Genomic DNA, 20,564 nt, shown 5'->3' with positions numbered 1-20,564 from the left:
TTTCTAACATTGAATGTAGCTATTCAAATAAGATTAAGACCATAAGATTCAAGTTTGAAAGTTTTCAAAAAGCAAATTATTTCATTTGAATAAATAAAAATATCTGTAAATTAAAAAAGTTGGTGTAAACATTTCAGTCTTGACATATGAACAGTGACACCATGTGGAGCATGTTTCAAATGTTTATTCAGAAGCAAATACCAAAAACAGTAGTTTTCAACTTAAATGTGGCTTGTCCACTATTATTTGGGAAAATATATTATCATACACACTTTAACAGTAAAAAATAATCTTTCATCAAAGTTGTAGTTGATCTAGAACTTTACATCTTTAGCTCACAATTATAATTAAGTACAGGGATCTGCAGATTTAAATGGAGCAACAAATCAGGGCGACTATCTATCCTTGTTGCAACGGAGATCAGTTGTCAGAGGGTCGTGCTGGATAGTTTGGTGCAACATCAGAGCCAGCAGACCGGCTCTGTTGGTCATAGCAGTCCTGACATTGCGCTCCTGCTCGAAAAGCTCATCCAGCTTGTACCACTGTGGGGACAAACAGAGGTTAGATCATTAAGACCTGGTGCAGCCTTATGGTACCGCAGCTTCCATGGCAACAGAGTGCCTCAGATAGTCTTACCACTCTGACTCGCTCCAAGTCCACCTCGGCTCTCCTCAGCTTTTCCCAATTGTAATGTTTGTTGCATTTCCTTTTGGATACCCTGCAATAATCCCCCGTCGGCTCAAACACATTCTTCACCAGAGGGCTTCCACACACCTCGTCTACCGGCACCTGGAAGCCAAGCAGAAGGAACTGATCAGAATCACCGCATAAACGTTAGATATGTTTGATCAAACAAGTTGGGAGCTCTGATTGAAATTTTTATTCTAGAGTCGAAGAAGGATCGCCCACCTTGGGATCTCTGGAATGTTCTGGACACAGAACCTGCAACCTCTTGCAGTAGGTCTTGCTCTGGGGGTTGTACACGTCGCAGAAGAGTCTGGTGGCACTGCAGAGAGATTCAAAAAAATAAAGGGGATATCCAAAAAGCTAAATTCTTCTCTAAAACTTAAAAGCATTCTTTTACTCTTACCCCTCTATTCTTGTGGGATACATGGAACCAAAGGATGTCTGACTCTCATACTGTTGAGACAAATCATTTCAGAAATGGGTTTCTAGAAGTTTCTAGAGTTCTTGCAGACGATGGAAATCCCATTCTAGCTTTAACGAGGGAGCAAAACCTGAATAAATCACCTTGGCATAGCATCTCTCCATATGCCTCAGCGCCGCTTTTGGATTAATGGGATGGCCGCAGGACACGCAGAAAATCTGCAGATCTGTGTCATCGCTTTCCCCTTCATTCACCTGCGAGTACAAAGAGCAGCGCCTCTGTTATGTTTTTCCGTCTTTAAAATCTGCAGCAAACATGCGAGAGTTCGGTTTCGAGCTGAAGCTCAGCACCTCCTCGTCCTGCTGGACCGCCTGCTGCTTGGCCTTGGCAATGATGCCCTCCAGCTCGTGGAAGCGTCGCTCCATCTCAGTCAGGCGGAGTCGGGCGTTCTGCTGGTCCCGGCGGATGCGCTCAAGCTGCTTCTTGCCGTGCTCCTCGGCGATGCAGGGACTCTGCTGCCACTGTTGGATCCGCTGCGGGAGGATCTCGTAGATCCGGCTGCAGGTTGGAAAAAGAAAATACCTAAATTATAGCGATCATGGAGGAAGTTGACCCCTTTTGATCCTTTCCCGCAAAAATAAAACATCAAAATAAATTATGCCTAATTATTTACATATGTAGCCTTCCAAGAGTATTCCTACCTCTTGAACTTTTTAACAGGTTTCAGATTGCAACCACAAACTATAAAGTACAGTACCGTAACGACCAACACAAAGAAGTGGAACTGTCTGAACCGGAGGAAAGAGGATACGTGATTTTCCTTCGCCAGAAGTCATTGAATTAGTATACAGAGTCCCCTGGAGTGTAATGAAGGCCACAGAGGTTTTTTTTTTTTTAGAAGAGATTAGTGAACAATCAGCACCATGAAGACCAAAGAACACGCCAGGTAGGGGATAAATGTGCATTTGAAGCAAGGTTAGGTTATTCAGCAGTACTGCACAGCCGCCATCCACCTACAGTCACCCTAACACCCCCCCCGTCGATCACATAAAAATCCCAATAAGATTTATTTTGTTGGTCTATTGTGAAAAAAAAGAAATAATACAACCAATCACTAGGGGTATGAATACTTTTGGCTGCACCAAAATTCTCATGCAAGTGTGTAGCTGAAGAATGGGCTTACTTGGCTGCTAGCTTCATGCCACAGTCCTCGGAGCAGTATTTGGAGTTGGGCCTTGCTGGTTCCACGCAGTTTGGCCCAAGACACTGACGCATCCCCCCACTGTCACGCAAATCCCCCCGATCACTGTGTCGGTTTTTGTCTCTATGCTTCTGTTTCTGCTTGTGGCGGCGCGACTCTTTCTAAATAGAAAAATTTTAAAACTTAAGACTGTTTCGGACCGGACATTTCCTTACATGCCGATAGTGTGTCCAACATTATCATCTCGCAGTGATTTCAATTATGACGACAGGAAACTTACTTTTTTCTCAATCTTCTTTTCGCGTCTCTTAACATGCTTCACCTTTATGGCTTTCTTACGCATGACGGGGCTGAAAGCCGGCTCGTCGTCGTCGTCACTCCCCCAAGCCTGTGTGAATGAGGAGCAGCCGATCAAAACACTTTCTGAAGAATGCCTCCAATCCCAAACCAGCAGGTTTAACTGAGGCAATGCAGAATCTGCTTACCATGTCGCCATCAAGTCCCGCTGCCCTGTACTGCTGATAAAGATCTGCCTCACTGTCATAGTCTTCAGAGTACCGTCTTCGTCTGTGGTGGGAATTCTCCCTCCTCTCACGCAGGGAGAATTCCTCCTCCTTCACGCGAAGCATTTTCTGAGGAAAAACAAATTGTAGCGTGTCGCACAGTTTCCAATAAAGGCCCGGGTACAACTTCGGCACTGCAGAAGTGAAATGTCTTACCCTGGCTCGAACTTCGCATTGCCTGAAGCGGCACTTCTGTCTGATTTTGTTTGGCCCTCCAAACTTCTTCATGTCCTTGCAGAAGTCGCACTGGGCACAGTCTTCGGTCCTCCTGCAGGGCTCACATTCCCCACACATGCGCACCGAACGCTTCACCTGGAGAAAAGTACAAAGACAAACAACGCGGTTCAGCTCCTACAGGACAGGCTTTTGGTGCTTAAATAAAATCACTTATCTTTCATCACAACCAAAAGGATTTAGTTGTTTGTTTACACCGATGCACGTACTTTAGATCCGCGTCGTCGGTCGCTTCTATAGTCCGGAGTGCTCGGGGTGCTGTACTGTCTTTCTGTTCTGTCCGAGTCCGGTTCCTTCTCCCGGTTTTTCTTTGATCTGTATTTTACTTCTAACAGTGGATTGTCCTCTGCTCGTCCCCCCCCAGAAAACATCAAAATAAAAAACATCTCATTAAATGCCCCAAACAAGGAGGAAACGAATGTCATGGAAAATAAAACTGCTGACCTCTGCAGCTCATGCAGTACCACTCCTGGATGGCCTTGGCCATCTTCTCCGTGATGTTAATGCAGTGCCCGTGGAACCACTCGTTACAATTGTCGCAGCCGCTGGGAGAGCAAGGAACAAGAGCACAACCCACTTTTATAAATGCTGTTGCATGTGTCTTCCCTTAAGTAACTGGCTAAAGCTGCATCACTGGTTAACTTACATCATGAAGCAGTTGATGTCTGGCTTTCGACAAATGCAGTAAAGTGGAGCATTTTCCCCCTCCATGCTGCTGCTCCCAGGCCCTGGTGCAAGGTCAACATCTGACATTTCACTGTCCTGAAATATACCATAGAGAACTGAATTAAGAGCAAAACAGTGGACAACTGTTCTGTGACACTGTCTAATGCTCAGAGAGATTGCTACAATGCATACAGACGTACAAGATTAATGACAGCATAAAACAGAAAAAGAATATGTCTTATTCTATAAAAAGGCCTTGGCGGCACGACTTAAGTTTACATTACATGTGAGTAAAAAACAAGATCTCTGGGACAATGTCCTGTGAAAGGGTGAGACCAAATACGGAATCTCAGCACAACCACATCCAACTGTCAGGCATGGTGGTGGAGGGGTAATCATTTGGTCCTGATGTGCCGTATTAGGATCTGGGTAGTCTGCATTCACTGGGCCATCTATAAACTCCTCTGTATATCAAAGTATGCTGGGGTCAAATGTGAGGTCATTTGTCTAACGGGTGAAGTTTGTCCTGGAGAACAACGATCCCAAACGCATCAGCAGACCAACAACAGAATGGCTAAATTAAAGAATCATGCTCTCACAGCAATCCTTTTAAAATTCTGGTTTTCCTCACCCAGCTTTTTCATTTTGGCTCTCACTTTGCTTCATAAATGGTTATGTGAAATCTGTGTGTTTTGTACACTTAAACTAGATTTAAAGAATTCCAGAAATGATTTTTATTATTTCCCGATATGTAAAACCGTATAATTCTCTAGAACAGGACTTTTCCAGCTGGTTGAGATTCATTTTAAGAGGAAAACCTCTCAATAAGATGATTTGTTTACACAAACACCCTGACAAAGTGCGCGCTAATGTTAGCATCAGCTAAATTCCCACAAACAACAAAAGTTGATGGGTTAACTTGATTGTGGAGTCAGAATGTCAAATAAAATTACAATTGCAATTATTCTTCATCAGCTACAGAGCCGGGTTAATTTATCTAAGCATAACACCATCACACTCCCATGGAAAGTAAACGGCTGTGTAACCAACTGGGCCCAGCGACACTAACTAACTTGTCTCCAGAACATACGTTTGATGACACATAAGTTACTGTTTGCATACTGACCATTTTGTGTGATCACACAGGCTTTCGTGGAACAGCAAACAACAACAAGGAAACTAATATTACAAGAGACGGAAGACCGTTGTTTCAACAGCTAGCATTATGCTAACGTTACACGGATATGCCTTCGCACACATTCGGCTGCGCTCGTTAATTCTCGTGAAACGTTCTTCTTCTATTGGAGTTGATTAACAACCAATCGTAAAGTACTGCCATCTGCTTGTTTGCTTGTTAGTGCACTTCCAGATAAACCGCTGAGACGTCATCCAGCATGGAGAGACACAAGGTCCAGAAGTCGAGCATGAACATATATATATGTATATATACAGTCATATGCAATAAATTAGAATATTAGTGAAAATTTCATTTATTTCAGTAATTCAATTCACCAAGTACATCACATTACATAGATTAATTACACACAGACTGATATTTTAAAGCCTTTTTCTGTTAATTATGAGGATTTTCCAATCACAACTAATGTGAACACATTTAAGATTAGAATATTTCATCAGAACAATGAAAATACAAATTTTTAATACATAAATGGGGGTGTAATGAAAAGTATGTTTAACATCTGCTTAAATTTGTTTTTCAAAATATACTTTTAATCTGACAATATTAGATAGATAGATAGATAGATAGATAGATAGATAGATAGATAGATAGATAGGTAGATAGATAGATAGATAGATAGATAGATAGATAGATAGATAGATAGATAGATAGATAGATAGATAGATAGATAGATAGATAGATAGATAGATAGATAGATAGATAGATAGATAGATAGATAGATAGATAGATAGATAGATAGATAGATAGATAGATAGATAGATAGATAGATAGATAGATAGATAGATAGATAGATAGATAGATAGATAGATAGATAGATAGATAGATAGATAAGCCTTTGACTGTTACAAAAATGAAAAATAGAAGAAATCTGTAAGGAGGCAAATACTTTTCAAAGCACTGATGATCAGTGTGTTTAAACTAAACTGTTTTGAAGAAACATTTCAAATTAAGTAAAATTACTGAAGATATTGTGTTTTAGATTATGTTGTTTACACACACACTCTCTCTACATATGTCTAAACTGTGGTTGTGAGAGAGAGAGAAAGAGAAATGGGGGGTGTTGATGGGGGAGTGAATAAGAGAGACAGGAAGAGAAAAAAGGAGAGACGCTGTAAAAGAGGCTGTATTACAAAGGTATAGTTTTACAGCTGACAGTTCACTGAATAATGGACCTGTGATTGTGGCTTCATCCTGGAATCTCTCCTTTTAAGAGAAGAGTTGTGAGTAAGTACAAATTATTTCACAGGGACCTCACAAATGCAGGAATACAGACAGATAAACAGCGGTTCATGGATTTGTTTGTATCATTTAATAGAAACAACTGTTTAACTATTATTTCAAAACGGACAACACTGAACAAGTTAGGATAGCTGTAGATAGCATGCATGTTATGGAAGCAAATCGTTACCATATTTCAAATGAAAAAGCATTTTCAGAAATGCTTTTCCATTTTAAGAATGTGGCTGCATTGTTTGACTCATAAATGAAATTAGTTATCAATAATCCTATTTGCATTTTAATTTTCTTCTTCAAGACTGCTCATTCTTTCACTTAATTAAAATGAAAAAGAAAAAGACATTTGAGATTTATTTTTCAAAATGTACCAAAATTCAATTTGAAATGTAAAATTTGAAAATGAAAAAGCATTTCTGGAAATGCTTTTTCATTTGAAATATGGTAACGATTTGCTTCCATAGAATGACACTGAATGTTGAACTCTTAAATTCATTTTGGGACAATATTCACGGTACTGCATTATAATTTACGTAGCTCTCCTTATAGATGTCACGTTTCTAAATGCATATTTTCAAAAACTCTGAACAGAAAAGTTTGGGTGGTATAAAAAAAAATCCAATATTTCAAATCGGTTAATTATTCTTTGCATACAAAAATGATTGACCATAGTAAAAACAGGGTCCAGCTCGCTCGTATAGCTGTCAGGATGTCCGTGTACTCCATTTCATCTGCTTTTGAAATGTAGGCAAAATGGAGATGAATAATAGATTAACTTCGCTGCCATTTCCAAGTTGTCTACTCATCACTAACAGGTAAGAAACCTCAGCCATTGATTTGATCTAGGCTCTGTAGTCTGACAAGCCTTTTTTTTCCCCTTTTGTCAGCTGTCTCAATTTAAACAGCAAAAACAATGCTGTTACGTGATTCATTCAATGCAAAAATATATATTTTTTGTATATCAGGCAATGACAAATTTACAGTGGCTTACAAAAGTATTCATCCTCACTTTTTCACATTTTGACATATTACAACAGCACATTTTTTGTGTATTCTATTAGAATTTTGTACTGTAGATCAACACAAAGTAGCACAATGTGAAGCGGAAGGAGAAGGGTACATTGTCTTCGAAAGTTTGACATGCATTTCAGTTTCAGCTCCCTTCACAATGATACCCTTAAATAAAAACCTTGGCAACTAATTGCCTTCAGCACCCACCTTATTTAAAAGAGTCGATTTGTGTGTGTAATATCATCACAGAGTAAATCCAGCTGTTCTGTGAAGATCTCAGAGGTTTGTTAGAGAACATTAGTGAACAAACAGCATCATGAAGACCAAGGAACATAGCAGGGAGGTCAGGCGGAAAGTTGTGGAGTTAGGTTATAAAACAATATCCCAAGCTTTGGACATCAAATTACCACCTGAAGATGGAAAGAGTATGGCACAGCTGTAACCTTACATGACATGGGCATCCAGCTAAACTGATGGGCCTGAGCAAGGACATCATAATCAGAGAAGCATCCAAGAGGCCCATGGTAACTCTGGAGGAGCTCCAGAGATCCGCAGCCCAGGAGGGAATTGCCAGTAGTCCCTTTTTGCAGTTTGCCACAAGCTACAAAGGGGAGACAGCAAACCTGTGGAAAAACATGCTCTGGTCAGATAATACAAAAGCTTCTGGCCTACATGCAAAATGCTGTATGTGATAGAAAGCTAGCATCACCTTGAACACACTACCCTTATAGTGACACATAGCAGTGGCAGCATTATTCTGTGGGGATGCTTTAACTCAGGGCAAGCAAGAATGAGAATAGAAAGAAGACTGCAGATCAAACCTTCTTTCTTTTTGCTTTTCACATAAAATCCCACTAAAACACTTGAAAAATGTGAAACGATCAAGAGGTGTGAACATTTTTGCACTGTGATGTTTTACTTTTTTATTTCCCTTGTTCCTCTTTCACAGAACGATGCGGATAATTTCTCAGATTGAACATTACAATGGATGACAAACAGACGTTTACAGGTATGAATGAAGACAAGGAAAAAGGTGATAAGATAAAGTCCCAGTGTTTACAAACCACTGCCTCCAAGTTGGATCAAACAGGTATGTTTAACAGGATCATGCAGCAAACTGCAGGTTTTAGTATGAACTGAACCCATCATGTCTCATCTTTCAGGATCTTTGACTGAAGTCATCAGTACGTCAGAACATATTTCCACTGAGGACACTGAACTGCCTGATGTCTCTGGGAATGTATCACCAAATAAAACAAGAAGTAAGACCCTGATTATAATTATTTGCTTTTTGAATATCTGGTGGTTATTAGTTTCATTCTCTCGCACAGGGAAGATCGCTGTAGAACAGATTTGCTTGAAGAGTGGACTGTCTACAGCAGTATACATCTGTAGCCCACGTTCTGTGGAAGGGCACCAGCCAAAACCTTTACATTCCCTGCTGCCACCCTTCAAAGAGATCAACGGACTTCCTGATGTGAGCCAATCATTCACCTCAACCAGGGGTCAAGACATCCTCAAACCCTCATCAGCTCACACTGAGGCAGATGGAAGCGGTAAGGTTGCTTTGAATGATCGTTGTCCCTCTTCCTTTAGTTTTATCTCACTTTGACCGTTTCTTTCTTATCTCGAGACCTTTGTGCTGCGATCCTGCTGGACTGTCTTTTCTGCCGCCCCCTGGACTGTCTGCTGGAGACCTTCAGAGGGTGCACCATGTGTGCCTGGTCGTTGTGCTCATCCATGTTTGGCTGCGGGTCTGACGCCTTGCCTATCCTGGAGTTCACCCAAACCTGGGACCTGTGCGCTTGCTGCAGCCTGTGCGACTGCAGTGCCTGTGACATCTGCCTCCCAGCCACGGAGTGCCTGGACCTCGCTATGGAGATCTCTCAAATGCTCTACCACTGATGCGTCACATCAAAAGAGGAGACAAACAAGCAGTTGAAGAAAAGTTGTTTATTTGTTCAACTCTTAACGAAAGCCAAATTACCAGGACAAGACTCACGTGTTTGTCTTTGACAGTCAATTCTAGCACTCACACTTATACCAGGACAGGACGTGTGGTGGGTCATTGCTGTTCAGGAACAACCAGAGACAATGAAAGGAGAGGCAGTGTGCTTCGGTGTGGAGCAGCTTTCAGTAGAAGTAGCTCCAGGTTTTGAATGAACCCCTAAGACACAAAGATCATTCTGAAATTTGATTTACAAACAGACTGTTGCTGTAACCGCCTGCTGGACAGACAGAAAGACTAAAATTGAAACAAAAAACATTTATTAACCGCATACAAGATAGTGTTAGGCAATTAAATACAATTCTGAATTTTTGTGCCTGTTTTACTGTGGAGTTGACTTGCAGGTTCCACTCAGTCATCCATTGTTCTAAGCAGTTCTGAGGATGGGAAGCTAGTGGTTTTTTTTTAAAGAGAGTCAGAGCCCTCTGATATCCATACTACATTGAGCATTAATGCATGATCAGACATTATATTCCATCATCCAAAATAAAACAAACGGAGTAAAACATGCCAACTGGTAAAAGTCACTCAGTAATCACAGAAGGTTAAAAGGAGAAGACAACACAGATATTAGTTATGAAAAAGCTTTTATCAAACTATCAGGTATAAAAAAAAGATTTATTGAACTACAGTACTGTTGGAAAATGGTAAAATTGTTCTCTTAGACACTCATGCGTTCAACTAAGTAAATGAACTAAAAAAAAAAAAGCGGATCTGTAGCTACTCTGGAAGAATTCCTGCTTTGGCCAACTAGCTGCTTATGGTTTTATTATCACAAGAACATGCGACCTGGGCTAGAAGCAGTCCACTGGGTAGTACTAAAAAAAACAAGACAAAAAGCTCTCATAAAATGCATAGACTGCCTTAAGGTAAGGTGCAATAAAATTGCTCAAAATAAAATACTCTTATATACAATATGCAGTAAATATCTCACAATGTGCCAATTCACTTAAAGATCCCTTCTGTAGCTGCTGGTGAGAGAACCAACGCGGAAGAGTGACCGACGAACCCTGATTCCAGTCAGCTGAAGAAAACCAAAAACTAAAATGATACTGAATGTTGGCATCTCTTAGTAAGTTTGCTATGCTAATACATCCTCACAGCTTTTCTCATTATAATTTACATCTATAATTAATTTAGCAAGAGTTAAAAAAACAAAAACAAAAGACATCCCTCTTAAATCTCTGAATTAATCTTAAAAACTATTCTACATTTCTTAATGCTATAGGTCCATGTCTCTAATATACAATATTCCATTTAATAAGATTGCATTTATAAACTCAGACAATCATGTGATCGGTTCCAAATGGGAACAATAGTAAATATGGCAAAAAATATTCAATAACCAATCTTCTGATTCAATATTGAGTTAGTTTTCATGATAGCTTTGAACTTTCAGGTTCAATCCTTTAAATAGACCTTAGTTATTAGGGATAGACTGCACTTCCTGACATTCTTTGTCCCTACAGAACATCTCTGACCACTAGAAACTCATCACAAGTCCTCGTCCATTTCAAGGCTGCTTCTGCGGCTGCTGGTTTTAGAGGCACCTGGTGACAGAGGAGAAAACAGCGGCTCGGCCATCCTCTCGGGTGACAGGGTGCACCCGTCGTCCATGAGAATGTCCCCGAGGCCGACGTCAGGGTAGAGCGCTGAGGCGGTGGGGTCATCCAGCTCGGCGAAGCTCAGGCTGCCGAGGTCCAGTGGACTGCTGATGGTGACTCCGGCGGGGGAGTCTGAAGAGGGCGGAGACAGGAAGGAGGCTGGCAACGGCTGTGCTACGGCGCCCAGGCTGGAAAGGTTCAGGGTGGAGGCTGCTCCTGTGTTCGTGGGGAACGACTGGCCGCTGTGGGGAGTTGCCTGCTGATGCTGCAGGGAGACGTCGGAACTCAGACCAGGTGGAATATTATTGGAGGCTGGGAGTCCGTGGTGCTGTGCCTGCATTTCAAGTTCCTGAAAGAACAGAAAGACATTTGTGTTGAATAAATCTAACTGGATCTGAAAACTCATTCATTAAATACATAAACATGCTAAGCATTTTAATAAATCCGAAATATTACGGTGACTGAGAGGTCACACAATTCAATGCATGCTGCAGTCGTGAGAACATGCATGAAAGCAAATGCATGGAAGAAAAGCTTCTCTTGTTTTGTTTGATTGAACACAAGAACAACTTTGAAGAAAACTGCCTTCAGTCACAGAGCAGAGCCAAAGATACAGATTATAGAGCAATTATGACACACATACAATTAATGTTCGATCTACATTTGTGGTTGAAGGGTCAGTTGGAGAGCTAATGTTCAGACTATGTACATGATCTCATGTTTTGGTCCAAACCTAAAGATCTGTGGGCCCTTGAGGACCCTCAGAGACCTTTCAAAATGAGATAAAATGAACAATACATGGACCTCTCCATTGACCTAAGTGACAGACAAACCCTGATCCTAAGGTGCAACAACTAAGTAAGGCAAAGTCTGATGGACGCTTTATTTCAGTGAAGTACAGCACTTTACAAAAGTATAAATACTTCATGCTTTTCGTATTGTGCCATGTTACAACAAACCTTAACATATTTTATTGGAATCTGATAAGAGCAACAACATTTATGCATGATTTTCAATATATTTACTAATAAAAATCTCAAACATTTGGCATAATTTATATTCAAATACCGTGTGGAATAAGCTTCTTCTCTACTTGGAGCTGCTACTCCTTTCAGGGTATGTCTCCACCAGCTTTGCGCATGTAAAGACTGAACGGTTTACACATTTGTCTTTGCAAACTAACTCAATCTCTGATATCAAATGGAGAGAGGCTGAACAGGTATTTCCAAGTCTCTCCACAGATCATCAACTGGATTTAGGTCTGGACTTTGAATGGGTCCCTAATAAATGAATTTGGTTTGATCTAAACAATCTCACTGAAGCTCTGGCTGCATGTTTAGTGTGACTGTCCAGCTGGAAGGTGAACCTTCACCCCAGTCTCAAATCTTTTGCAGCCTCAAACAGGTTTTCTCCCAGAATTGCTCTATAGTCAGCTCCTTCCTTCTTCCCACAGCATGATGCTGTCATCATTATGTTTTACCATGGGGATGGTGTGTGCAGAGTCAATCCTTCGCCACAGACAGCATTTTGAATTTAGGCGAGGAGGTTTTGGTCTCATTTGACCAGAGCTGCTTCTTCAGTGTGTTTGCTGTGTCCCCTACATGGCTTTTATGTGAACTGCAAACATTACTTCTTATGGTTATTTTCTTCCTCCTGCATAAACGCCAGATTGTGGAGCGCAGGACTGACCGTTATCTTGTTGACTGATTCTCCCACCTTAGCTGTGGATCTCTCAAGCTCCTCCAGAGCCCTCACGGGCCTCTTGGGTGGCTCTCCTTGTCCCCATCAGTTTAGGTCACCAGTCATATTTTTGTGTGTTGTGGCAAAAGTTGTGACAAAGTCGTGCTTTAAACTTCTCTACAAGGTCCTCCCTGACCTGTCTACTGTGCCCCTTGGTCCTCATGGTGCTGTTTGTTCAACAAACATGTAAGGTCTTCACAGAACAGCTGGATTGATAGTGAGATTAAATTAAACAAGAGTGGATTCTATTTGTTAAGTTGGTGACTTCTGAAGGCAACTGTTTGAACTGGATTTTAGAGGAAAGAGACCAGGTCTATCTCCTAAAAATCCAATGAAATACATGAATCAAGGTTTGTGGTTGTGTTGTAACAAGAAATGGAAAAGGTCAATGGCAATGAATACTTTTGGTAGGCACTGTATGAACAGATACAACCTCTAGAAATATGTTTATTGTGATTCCTTAAAGAAAATTAATAACAACAAATTTAACTGCTAATATTGACTCTAATGGCACAGATACAGACCTGGATGCGTAACATTAGAATATGATTGGCCTGCTCTAACTTCTTTTGGCGCATTTCAATATCCTTGGTTCTCTGCTGTTCCTTCTGTAACTTCCTGATGTAGTCTACAGAAGCTTTCAGAATGGTGCCTTTATTCCAACGCATCTCTCTGTCAGGCACACAAGAAGAAAAACACAACTTTTAAACGAAGTCACAGAAACCAGGAGCACGATTTCAAATAAGCCACAACATTAATGTTGACCTGAATGTCAATGGGGAGAGGAAAAGACCTGTTTGATAACTTACGGGTCACTTGACTTGGGGATCAGAGTACCAAGCTCCTTTATTCGGTCATTTATGTTGAATCTTCGCCTCCGCTCAACTGTAGCAACCACGAACAATCAAAGAGTTAAAGAAAAGGAACATAAGTCTTGGATTTTATACAATTAAAACAAGCTTTCAGATTGAAATTAGGATGTAACGCCTTACAAGGCTGCCACGAACCTTAGGTTCTAACTGTGTGTCACACTTCACTCGTATCATTCAATTAGGGAAAAATACTCGGCTGACTTTTATTTATATTAAAAAAAAGAAGAGATTCAAACACTGAGGATAACTTACTGAGGTTATGGTTGTCTTTCTTCTGCCTTTCTTTCAAAAATGCTTTGGTATCGACATCTAAAAGACAATTTTAAAATGTCAGGGTGGAATCAGACAGTGAAATAATATCAGATCAGAGAGAAGTTACTGAGAGTGAATTCTGTACCAGTAATTTCCCTTTTAATCTGTGGAAGGTCAGCAGGGCAGGAGTTGCTGACAGTGAGAGTAGGAGCTGCCATTCCTGGGCTGTGGTAAACATCCAGCAGATTTCCTGGGAGCTACGGCAACAACAAACACGTTACTATGCATGTAATGACTAGTTAATGACTGTAAAAAAAGGAAATATCTCCCAGCTTTAAATAACATCAGAGAGAAACTACAAATGCTGCTCTTCATAGCCAGCGCAGAATCAAACTGCATTAAAACATTACAGCTTGGAGCATTTACCTCACCGTGTTTCCGTTTCTCATCCTCCAGAAGCATCACCATAATCCTCATTACTCAGTTTCTCTTACAAGCTTTCCCCCATCCAATTTTTAGTTAACCCGGTGCAGCATTTTCTAGTCAGCATAATCCACTTTGTCTCGCTTCCCCTCGTCAGCTAGCCTGTGATGGCTTTAGCCCGCCCAGGCAGCACTTCTGTGACGAATCGTAAGCGAGTGCCAGAAATGTATATTTACTTCCACAGCTTCAGAATTCCTCACATAAAAGAGACCGTCCATTCGCAGAGAAAGCACTTAGAGTGGAAGAAGGTGGTGCGCCAGAGCAGCTCAAAATGACTGTTACTGCACAATACCAGAATAACCTGTCTATCCTGAGGAAATGTTGAAAAGGAAGTATTCACAACCGAATAAATACATTGTTCTTCATACCGTGCTGGGCAACTGGAGTCCTGAATCGATCAAGGTAATGATGTCGTCGTTGAAGCTGGATTCGAGACTGATGATGTCGTCGATCACGTCATCAATCTGGATAAAACAGAAGAGACAAACAAAATGTTGACATAAAGCATTCAATTCCAACAGTTTCACTTAAAAGACTGAGCTGCAGGGTAGCGTTCAGCTGTAGGTGCAATATTTAACATCCTATTCTTACAACAGACCAACAAGGATGTGATAACAGAAGGTATGCATCATCCTAGTGGGAGCTTCAGCTTTAATAGTGCAAAACGGACACAGTTATTAGGTTCGAAATGAGTAGTAGGATTTGCGTTTAACTTCCTCAAAAATATTCAGCAAATCTGCAGAAACAAGAATGGGTAATGTTGCATAATCTGCGGTACAAGAAAATGAAACCCACAGACAACCACCAGCATCAAAAAGTAGGAATTTCCCATACTTCCTCCTTGTTCGATCCGATGTTAAGTAGAGCCATGGGACTATTGGGGGCGCTGCTGGCAGGAGGGCCGACTTCAGGGGCTGAACTGGACTGGTGCACGGGGGACACGCCAAGAGACTGAGTGACTGCCTTGTTGCCCAAAGTGGTGGAGAGGTACTGCTTCACTTGTTTCCTCTGTTCCTGTTGGATGTGGTACTTGGTGGGGTTCTCTAAGTGGGTCTGCACCTGAAACATTTCAACAGTTGTTAAATACTTAGGTTCTCACATCAACCCACTGCAAGAGATAAACAGGCAACCTTATGTGCAAAAACGTTAAAATGCAGTGTAACAATAAAAAGAAGACTCAATGGTTTGCTATGTTTTTGTAGTTGCATGTTTTTCATATTATTATTCTCAATTGTTTTTTTTACTTGACGTCTGCAGAGCATTGGGGCATGAGCAACAGATGACAGCAAAGCCAAGAAGAAAAATACAAGACAAAAGGTGGCCCATCTGAAAACTAATCAGGTTCACAGGCCATCTGTCAGAAATATGAGGGGTATTTAAAAAAAGCAGTTGAGAAGCATCATTAATAACAACAACAAATAGGATTGGTCAAGATCAATGACAGATTGTTCAGAATTATTGCTGCACCCCACTTCTAATGTTGTCGTTGGACATTCTGCTGCAGGCAGGAAGTGAGACGAGCTGTGGGTTTGGAGGGACAGCCGAGACAAACAGAGTGATCCAGCAGTTTAATGCATATTCTGTCTCTGCTGCTCTGAGACAACATCAGTGCGTCTTTATTTTAGCCAAAATAAACAATACTGATGTTGTCTTTAATCTGTTGTGACTTCGTCAGCTAACGTGTTTAAATAAAACTGGAATTTTAATAAAGAGAAACCCCAACCTCATGGTGCTTTACAAGTGACCGACAGAGTTTTAATGGAGACATTTTCTGTAAGATGTTCAGACTTATTTTGCTTCCTGACAACTAAAGCAGTGAAACATGTAAATAAGAACATCTTCACTAGAGGATTTGGCCAAATTAATATACATTATTAGTAAGTAATGAAAAAGGAGAAAAGTAAAAACATGCAGAGTCTATCAATGCCAGGCTGCAAATGCTACACGGTGACATAATAAGACATTCAAATTAGCACAAGACATAATCAATATGTTTATAAGATATTTAAACTTGAGATCAATCTTAGCCTCAGATTCAAGTGTCTTGTTTCCAAGAGATGGCAGAGCGGAGCGGGAGATCTACAGATGGATCGGAGCTGCATCTACAGTAATGTCTGAGTTTCGCTGGTCTGTTGTGGTGAAAATAAGAGCTGAACTAAAGAGCAAAGCTGTCAATATACTGTCCTGTCTATTTTATGGATATGGATCATGACCGAAGGAACAAGATGATTAAGAAAAGTGGCTCTAATGAACTTCATCTGTAGGGTGGTCCTCATCTTGGGTAGGAGGAAGACAATGCGTGGATGGATGGACTTTATTTCTTCAGAAGATTAACTAGCCAGAACTTGTGTTGTGAGTTTAAATTTAGTTCACATTGCTGAGGTGGTGAAACATGAACATGAATTCATGCTCTCATGAATTCTCTTTTTGTTTAACAGATTACACACGGTCCAATCAATTTTGGACAAGCGCTTGTAAAAAAACCGTTTACTCTTACTTTTAGCACCTCCACAGGCACCTGCGCTGGTGGAGGACGAGCAGCATTCGGTGGCAGAGTGACGGAGATAGCTGGCGTGGAGTCAGAGGCTCGGAGCTGAGAGGCAGAGGCCTGCTGCTGGGCCTCACGTCTCTCCTGTTCCTGAGCTTGTTCTCGCATCAGCTGCTGGCGCAGCAACACACGTGACGACATGGTGGAAACAGATCAAGAGCTAAGGATGGAGCTGGAAAACACACGGGAAAAAGGAAAATTATATATTTACATTATATACAGGATTATTTGATTTCGAAAAATAAAAAATAGACCAATTTTAATTACAGTTATTAAGATAATGCCAAATTACAACAAATGTCACCTAAAGAAATAGTCAGAAATAGTTCCAATTCATACGCTATTTTAAATCCAATTCAGTATGAATTCAATTCAAACTAATCCAATTCATTCCAATAAATTCCAACCATATAGTCACATCTAGTTCCAGTTACTTACAATGCAATTTAACCCCATCCTTAATACAGTGTAATTAAAGTAAGTTGGTCTTCATAATGTTAACTAGTAAAATACACTGCTTACCTACTTTAGAACTAACAAATTTTCGAATAGTATTTTCATTTTATTGTATTAAAGACACTGTGGACTAGTATTCTCCTAATTAAACGATATCACTGACTTTTAAACTTTGCTCCCTGAAAAAACAAAAAAATAGTTTAACTTCCTGTGAATTTAGTTGGGGTTTTTTTTACCACTTGCACTTCCTGTGTGATTATTTCGGCTGTAAGAATGAAATGTTAAGACTAGTTACCAGCTAGTTTAACTCTATTTACATGTTAGTAAAGGCCTCTCACCACCTACTACTGATGCTCCATTGACAGCTGAGTGTGGGTGGAAAAAGAAAATCATTCCAGCATCAGGAAAACAAATCAACATCAATTTACACACAGCACCACAAACTCAATAAAATCAGTCGCGTCAACATGTAGGTGTGTACTGTGGTGTTAATTATGAGATGATTCTGTTGCCTTGGAGATGGTCAGACACAGGGTCATGCAGTGTTACAATCTTGGTCTAATAAAGCGTGTTATTCCTTAAGGAGGGACATTTTAGATTTTAATTTGCAGAAACCACCAGCTGGAGATCAAAACTGGCTAATTTCTTTCTTGATTGGCTCTGATTGGTGATTAGCAGGTCAAACACTAAATAACAAAAAAAAAAAATATTTAAGTTCATCAAAACTAAGAACCTCCATCATTTTGTCTAGAAACGCTTGTGGTCAGTCAGCTCATCGGGTTCTTTGATGGACTTGTTTCAGTCTAATAGAAACATAAATGGGGAAATATGCTTTGATTGAGTAAAGAGGAGAGTCTTGTACTTCTTTACATTTTTCTCTTTAATACATTTTTAGAAATAAAATGAAATAGGTGAAGATCAGTACAGGCAGGCTGACTTTAAGGAAACCGGAAATACGGTCTCATATTTTGTTACAACTACATGTTGTCAAACTTAAATTAGAATCATGGATTTAAAAAAAATGAAACTCATTTAGCTTCATTACACACACAGTGATATATTCCAAAAATTTATTTTTATTGATTTTGATCATTACTAATTCCTGTAGCTTGTTCTCAATTTTCTGACAACCCTTTTCTCTTCCATTTAATTTTCCCTTTCATATGCTTTGATTCAGCACTCAACCGATGCTTTAGCAATGACTTTTTGCAGCTGGAGGGTATCAATGTTTGTTGGACAGCTGTCAAGTTAGCTTTTTTCTGCATGATTGTGAAGACCATAAAAAAACATTTCTGTTTTAAAAATGTTTGTTATTGGTCTGAAGTAATATTCCAGTTTTCTCAACCTGAATTTGAGGTATGTAAGCCACAATGATCAAAATAAACACATGCTTGAAAACCATCAGTGTGTACAGTCAATTTAGATCCACCCCACTTGTTGAACTGAATTACTGACACATTCAGTGAGATTCTCAGACATTAAGACGCGAAAAAAAACACATTTACTCTTTTAATCTCCGTCTGAGTTATAAACACGTGGTTCTCACACAATCTCTAGTGTAGTGGATTTTTTTCCCCCCGCTTCATTAGTTTTTCCATCTTGTACACAAACGACACTCAGAGTAAAAAAAGAGACTCAACCTCTCTGACCGCTCCGTGTCGAAAAGCCCGAGAGTTCAGCACATGCTGTTCCACGAGGCTGCAGACTGCGCAGCAGCCTTACTTACCCGCTAGCTGGTTACGTAAAAACACACTGAATAGTCCGCTAAACATTACAGCGAACTTCGTAGAAACCACAAGGCTCTGTTACATTGCTTTTGTCACTGTGCTTGGTGGTCAACATTGTGTACCCCAGGCAGTAGTTAGCTTACTTTCAGCTGTTTTGAAAGCTCTGTTTTTAAGCGGTTGAGTCTGGCGTCATGACTTAACCGAGTTCATTTTGACAGCTTCGAGTCCGTATTGCTGATGGGCCCACATCAACGAACTGATTAAAAGAAAATACACTACTAATTTACAATATCCACATTTAAAACGGTTGCATGTCGGTTTCTTTCTTTTAAGGAGATAATGTGTCGTGTGTTATTGTTTCTCTAAAAAAAGCAGATAGATGTAGTCAGCTAGCACTCGACAGTTACCCAACAAGCTAACGCTTCTAAACAAGGAAACATGCCGTCCAATAAATATACGTACCATAGAAACTGGTGCATTTCACGTTATTACAGCCATTAATTCGTGGAGACCTCCGCTTTCTTTGCCATGTTTTGAGTGTCAGCGGTTACAAACTAAACGGTCCCTAGCTTCGACACCTAACGTTGTTGTTTATGTTGAGCTGAGGTCATCACGCTAACGTCACCCGGAACTTGTCGACAGCTGTCAAGTTGTAGTCAACAGTTTCCCCTCTGCATTATACAGGTCCTTCTCAAAATATTAGCATATTGTGATAAAGTTCATTATTTTCCATAATGTCATGGTGAAAATTTAACATTCATATATTTTAGACTCATTGCACACTAACTGAAATATTTCAGGTCTTTTATTGTCTTAATACGGATGATTTTGGCATACAGCTCATGAAAACCCAAAATTCCTATCTCACAAAATTAGCATATCATTAAAAGGGTCTCTAAACGAGCTATGAACCTAATCATCTGAATCAACGAGTTAACTCTAAACACCTGCAAAAGATTCCTGAGGCCTTTAAAACTCCCAGCCTGGTTCATCACTCAAAACCCCAATCATGGGTAAGACTGCCGACCTGACTGCTGTCCAGAAGACCACTATTGACACCCTCAAGCAAGAGGGTAAGACACAGAAAGAAATTTCTGAACGAATAGGCTGTTCCCAGAGTGCTGAATCAAGGCACCTCAGTGGGAAGGAAAAAGTGTGGCAGAAAACGCTGCACAACGAGAAGAGGTGACCGGACCCTGAGGAAGATTGTGGAGAAGGGCCGATTCCAGACCTTGGGGGACCTGCGGAAGCAGTGGACTGAGTCTGGAGTAGAAACATCCAGAGCCACCGTGCACAGGTGTGTGCAGGAAATGGGCTACAGGTGCCACATTCCCCAGTCCTGGGCTACAGAGAAGCAGCACTGGACTGTTGCTCAGTGGTCCAAAGTACTTTTTTCGGATGAAAGCAAATTCTGCATGTCATTCGGAAATCAAGGTGCCAGAGTCTGGAGGAAGACTGGGGAGAAGGAAATGCCAAAATGCCAGAAGTCCAGTGTCAAGTACCCACAGTCAGTGATGGTCTGGGGTGCCGTGTCAGCTGCTGGTGTTGGTCCACTGTGTTTTATCAAGGGCAGGGTCAATGCAGCTAGCTATCAGGAGATTTTGGAGCACTTCATGCTTCCATCTGCTGAAAAGCTTTATGGAGATGAAGATTTCAT

The 20,564-nt window shown here is 40.6% G+C and overlaps 2 protein-coding genes across 2 annotated transcripts; both read right to left on the bottom strand.

Moving 5' to 3' along the window:
* Window positions 1-169: 169 nt before the first annotated feature.
* cxxc1b (CXXC finger protein 1b) lies at window positions 170-5,061 on the bottom strand. The gene is made up of 14 exons (XM_047347894.1): window positions 4,899-5,061; window positions 3,753-3,868; window positions 3,551-3,651; window positions 3,316-3,452; window positions 3,029-3,184; window positions 2,795-2,941; window positions 2,590-2,697; window positions 2,292-2,470; window positions 1,459-1,666; window positions 1,252-1,362; window positions 1,091-1,140; window positions 910-1,006; window positions 637-789; window positions 170-542 (listed from the first exon to the last, which is right to left on the bottom strand). Exons 1-14 carry the CDS (start codon window positions 4,899-4,901, stop codon window positions 396-398), a joined length of 1,713 nt encoding a protein of 570 aa, XP_047203850.1. The 5' UTR covers window positions 4,902-5,061; the 3' UTR covers window positions 170-395.
* A 4,094-nt stretch (window positions 5,062-9,155) lies between these two features.
* Window positions 9,156-19,522, bottom strand: tfe3b (transcription factor binding to IGHM enhancer 3b). The gene is made up of 9 exons (XM_047348481.1): window positions 19,370-19,522; window positions 16,674-16,896; window positions 15,011-15,235; window positions 14,545-14,640; window positions 13,839-13,950; window positions 13,694-13,750; window positions 13,379-13,454; window positions 13,094-13,241; window positions 9,156-11,178 (listed from the first exon to the last, which is right to left on the bottom strand). The coding sequence occupies exons 2-9, from the start codon at window positions 16,863-16,865 to the stop codon at window positions 10,720-10,722; spliced, it is 1,365 nt and encodes a 454-aa protein (XP_047204437.1). The 5' UTR covers window positions 16,866-16,896; window positions 19,370-19,522; the 3' UTR covers window positions 9,156-10,719.
* Window positions 19,523-20,564: the final 1,042 nt, after the last annotated feature.

The sequence above is a fragment of the Girardinichthys multiradiatus genome, chromosome 20, assembly GCF_021462225.1.
Source record: "Girardinichthys multiradiatus isolate DD_20200921_A chromosome 20, DD_fGirMul_XY1, whole genome shotgun sequence".
Classification (NCBI taxonomy): Eukaryota; Metazoa; Chordata; class Actinopteri; order Cyprinodontiformes; family Goodeidae; genus Girardinichthys; species Girardinichthys multiradiatus.
This window is presented reverse-complemented; position numbering and strand designations above follow the sequence as displayed.

What these genes read in the sequence shown, in the direction of transcription:
- cxxc1b (XM_047347894.1), bottom strand. An exon ending in AATGCGAAGTTCGAGCCAGG is followed by an intron (nt 2,942 to 3,028) that starts GTAAGACATTTC and finishes GTTTTTCCTCAG; the next exon opens with AAAATGCTTCGCGTGAAGGA. An exon ending in ACTTGGAGCGAGTCAGAGTG is followed by an intron (nt 543 to 636) that starts GTAAGACTATCT and finishes TTGTCCCCACAG; the next exon opens with TGGTACAAGCTGGATGAGCT.
- tfe3b (XM_047348481.1), bottom strand. Translation starts at nt 16,865, where the DNA reads ATGTCGTCACGTGTGTTGCTGCGCCAGCAGCTGATGCGAGAACAAGCT. An exon ending in GACTCCAGTTGCCCAGCACG is followed by an intron (nt 13,951 to 14,544) that starts GTATGAAGAACA and finishes TTGTTGCCGTAG; the next exon opens with CTCCCAGGAAATCTGCTGGA. An exon ending in ATCCCCAAGTCAAGTGACCC is followed by an intron (nt 13,242 to 13,378) that starts GTAAGTTATCAA and finishes TGTGCCTGACAG; the next exon opens with AGAGATGCGTTGGAATAAAG.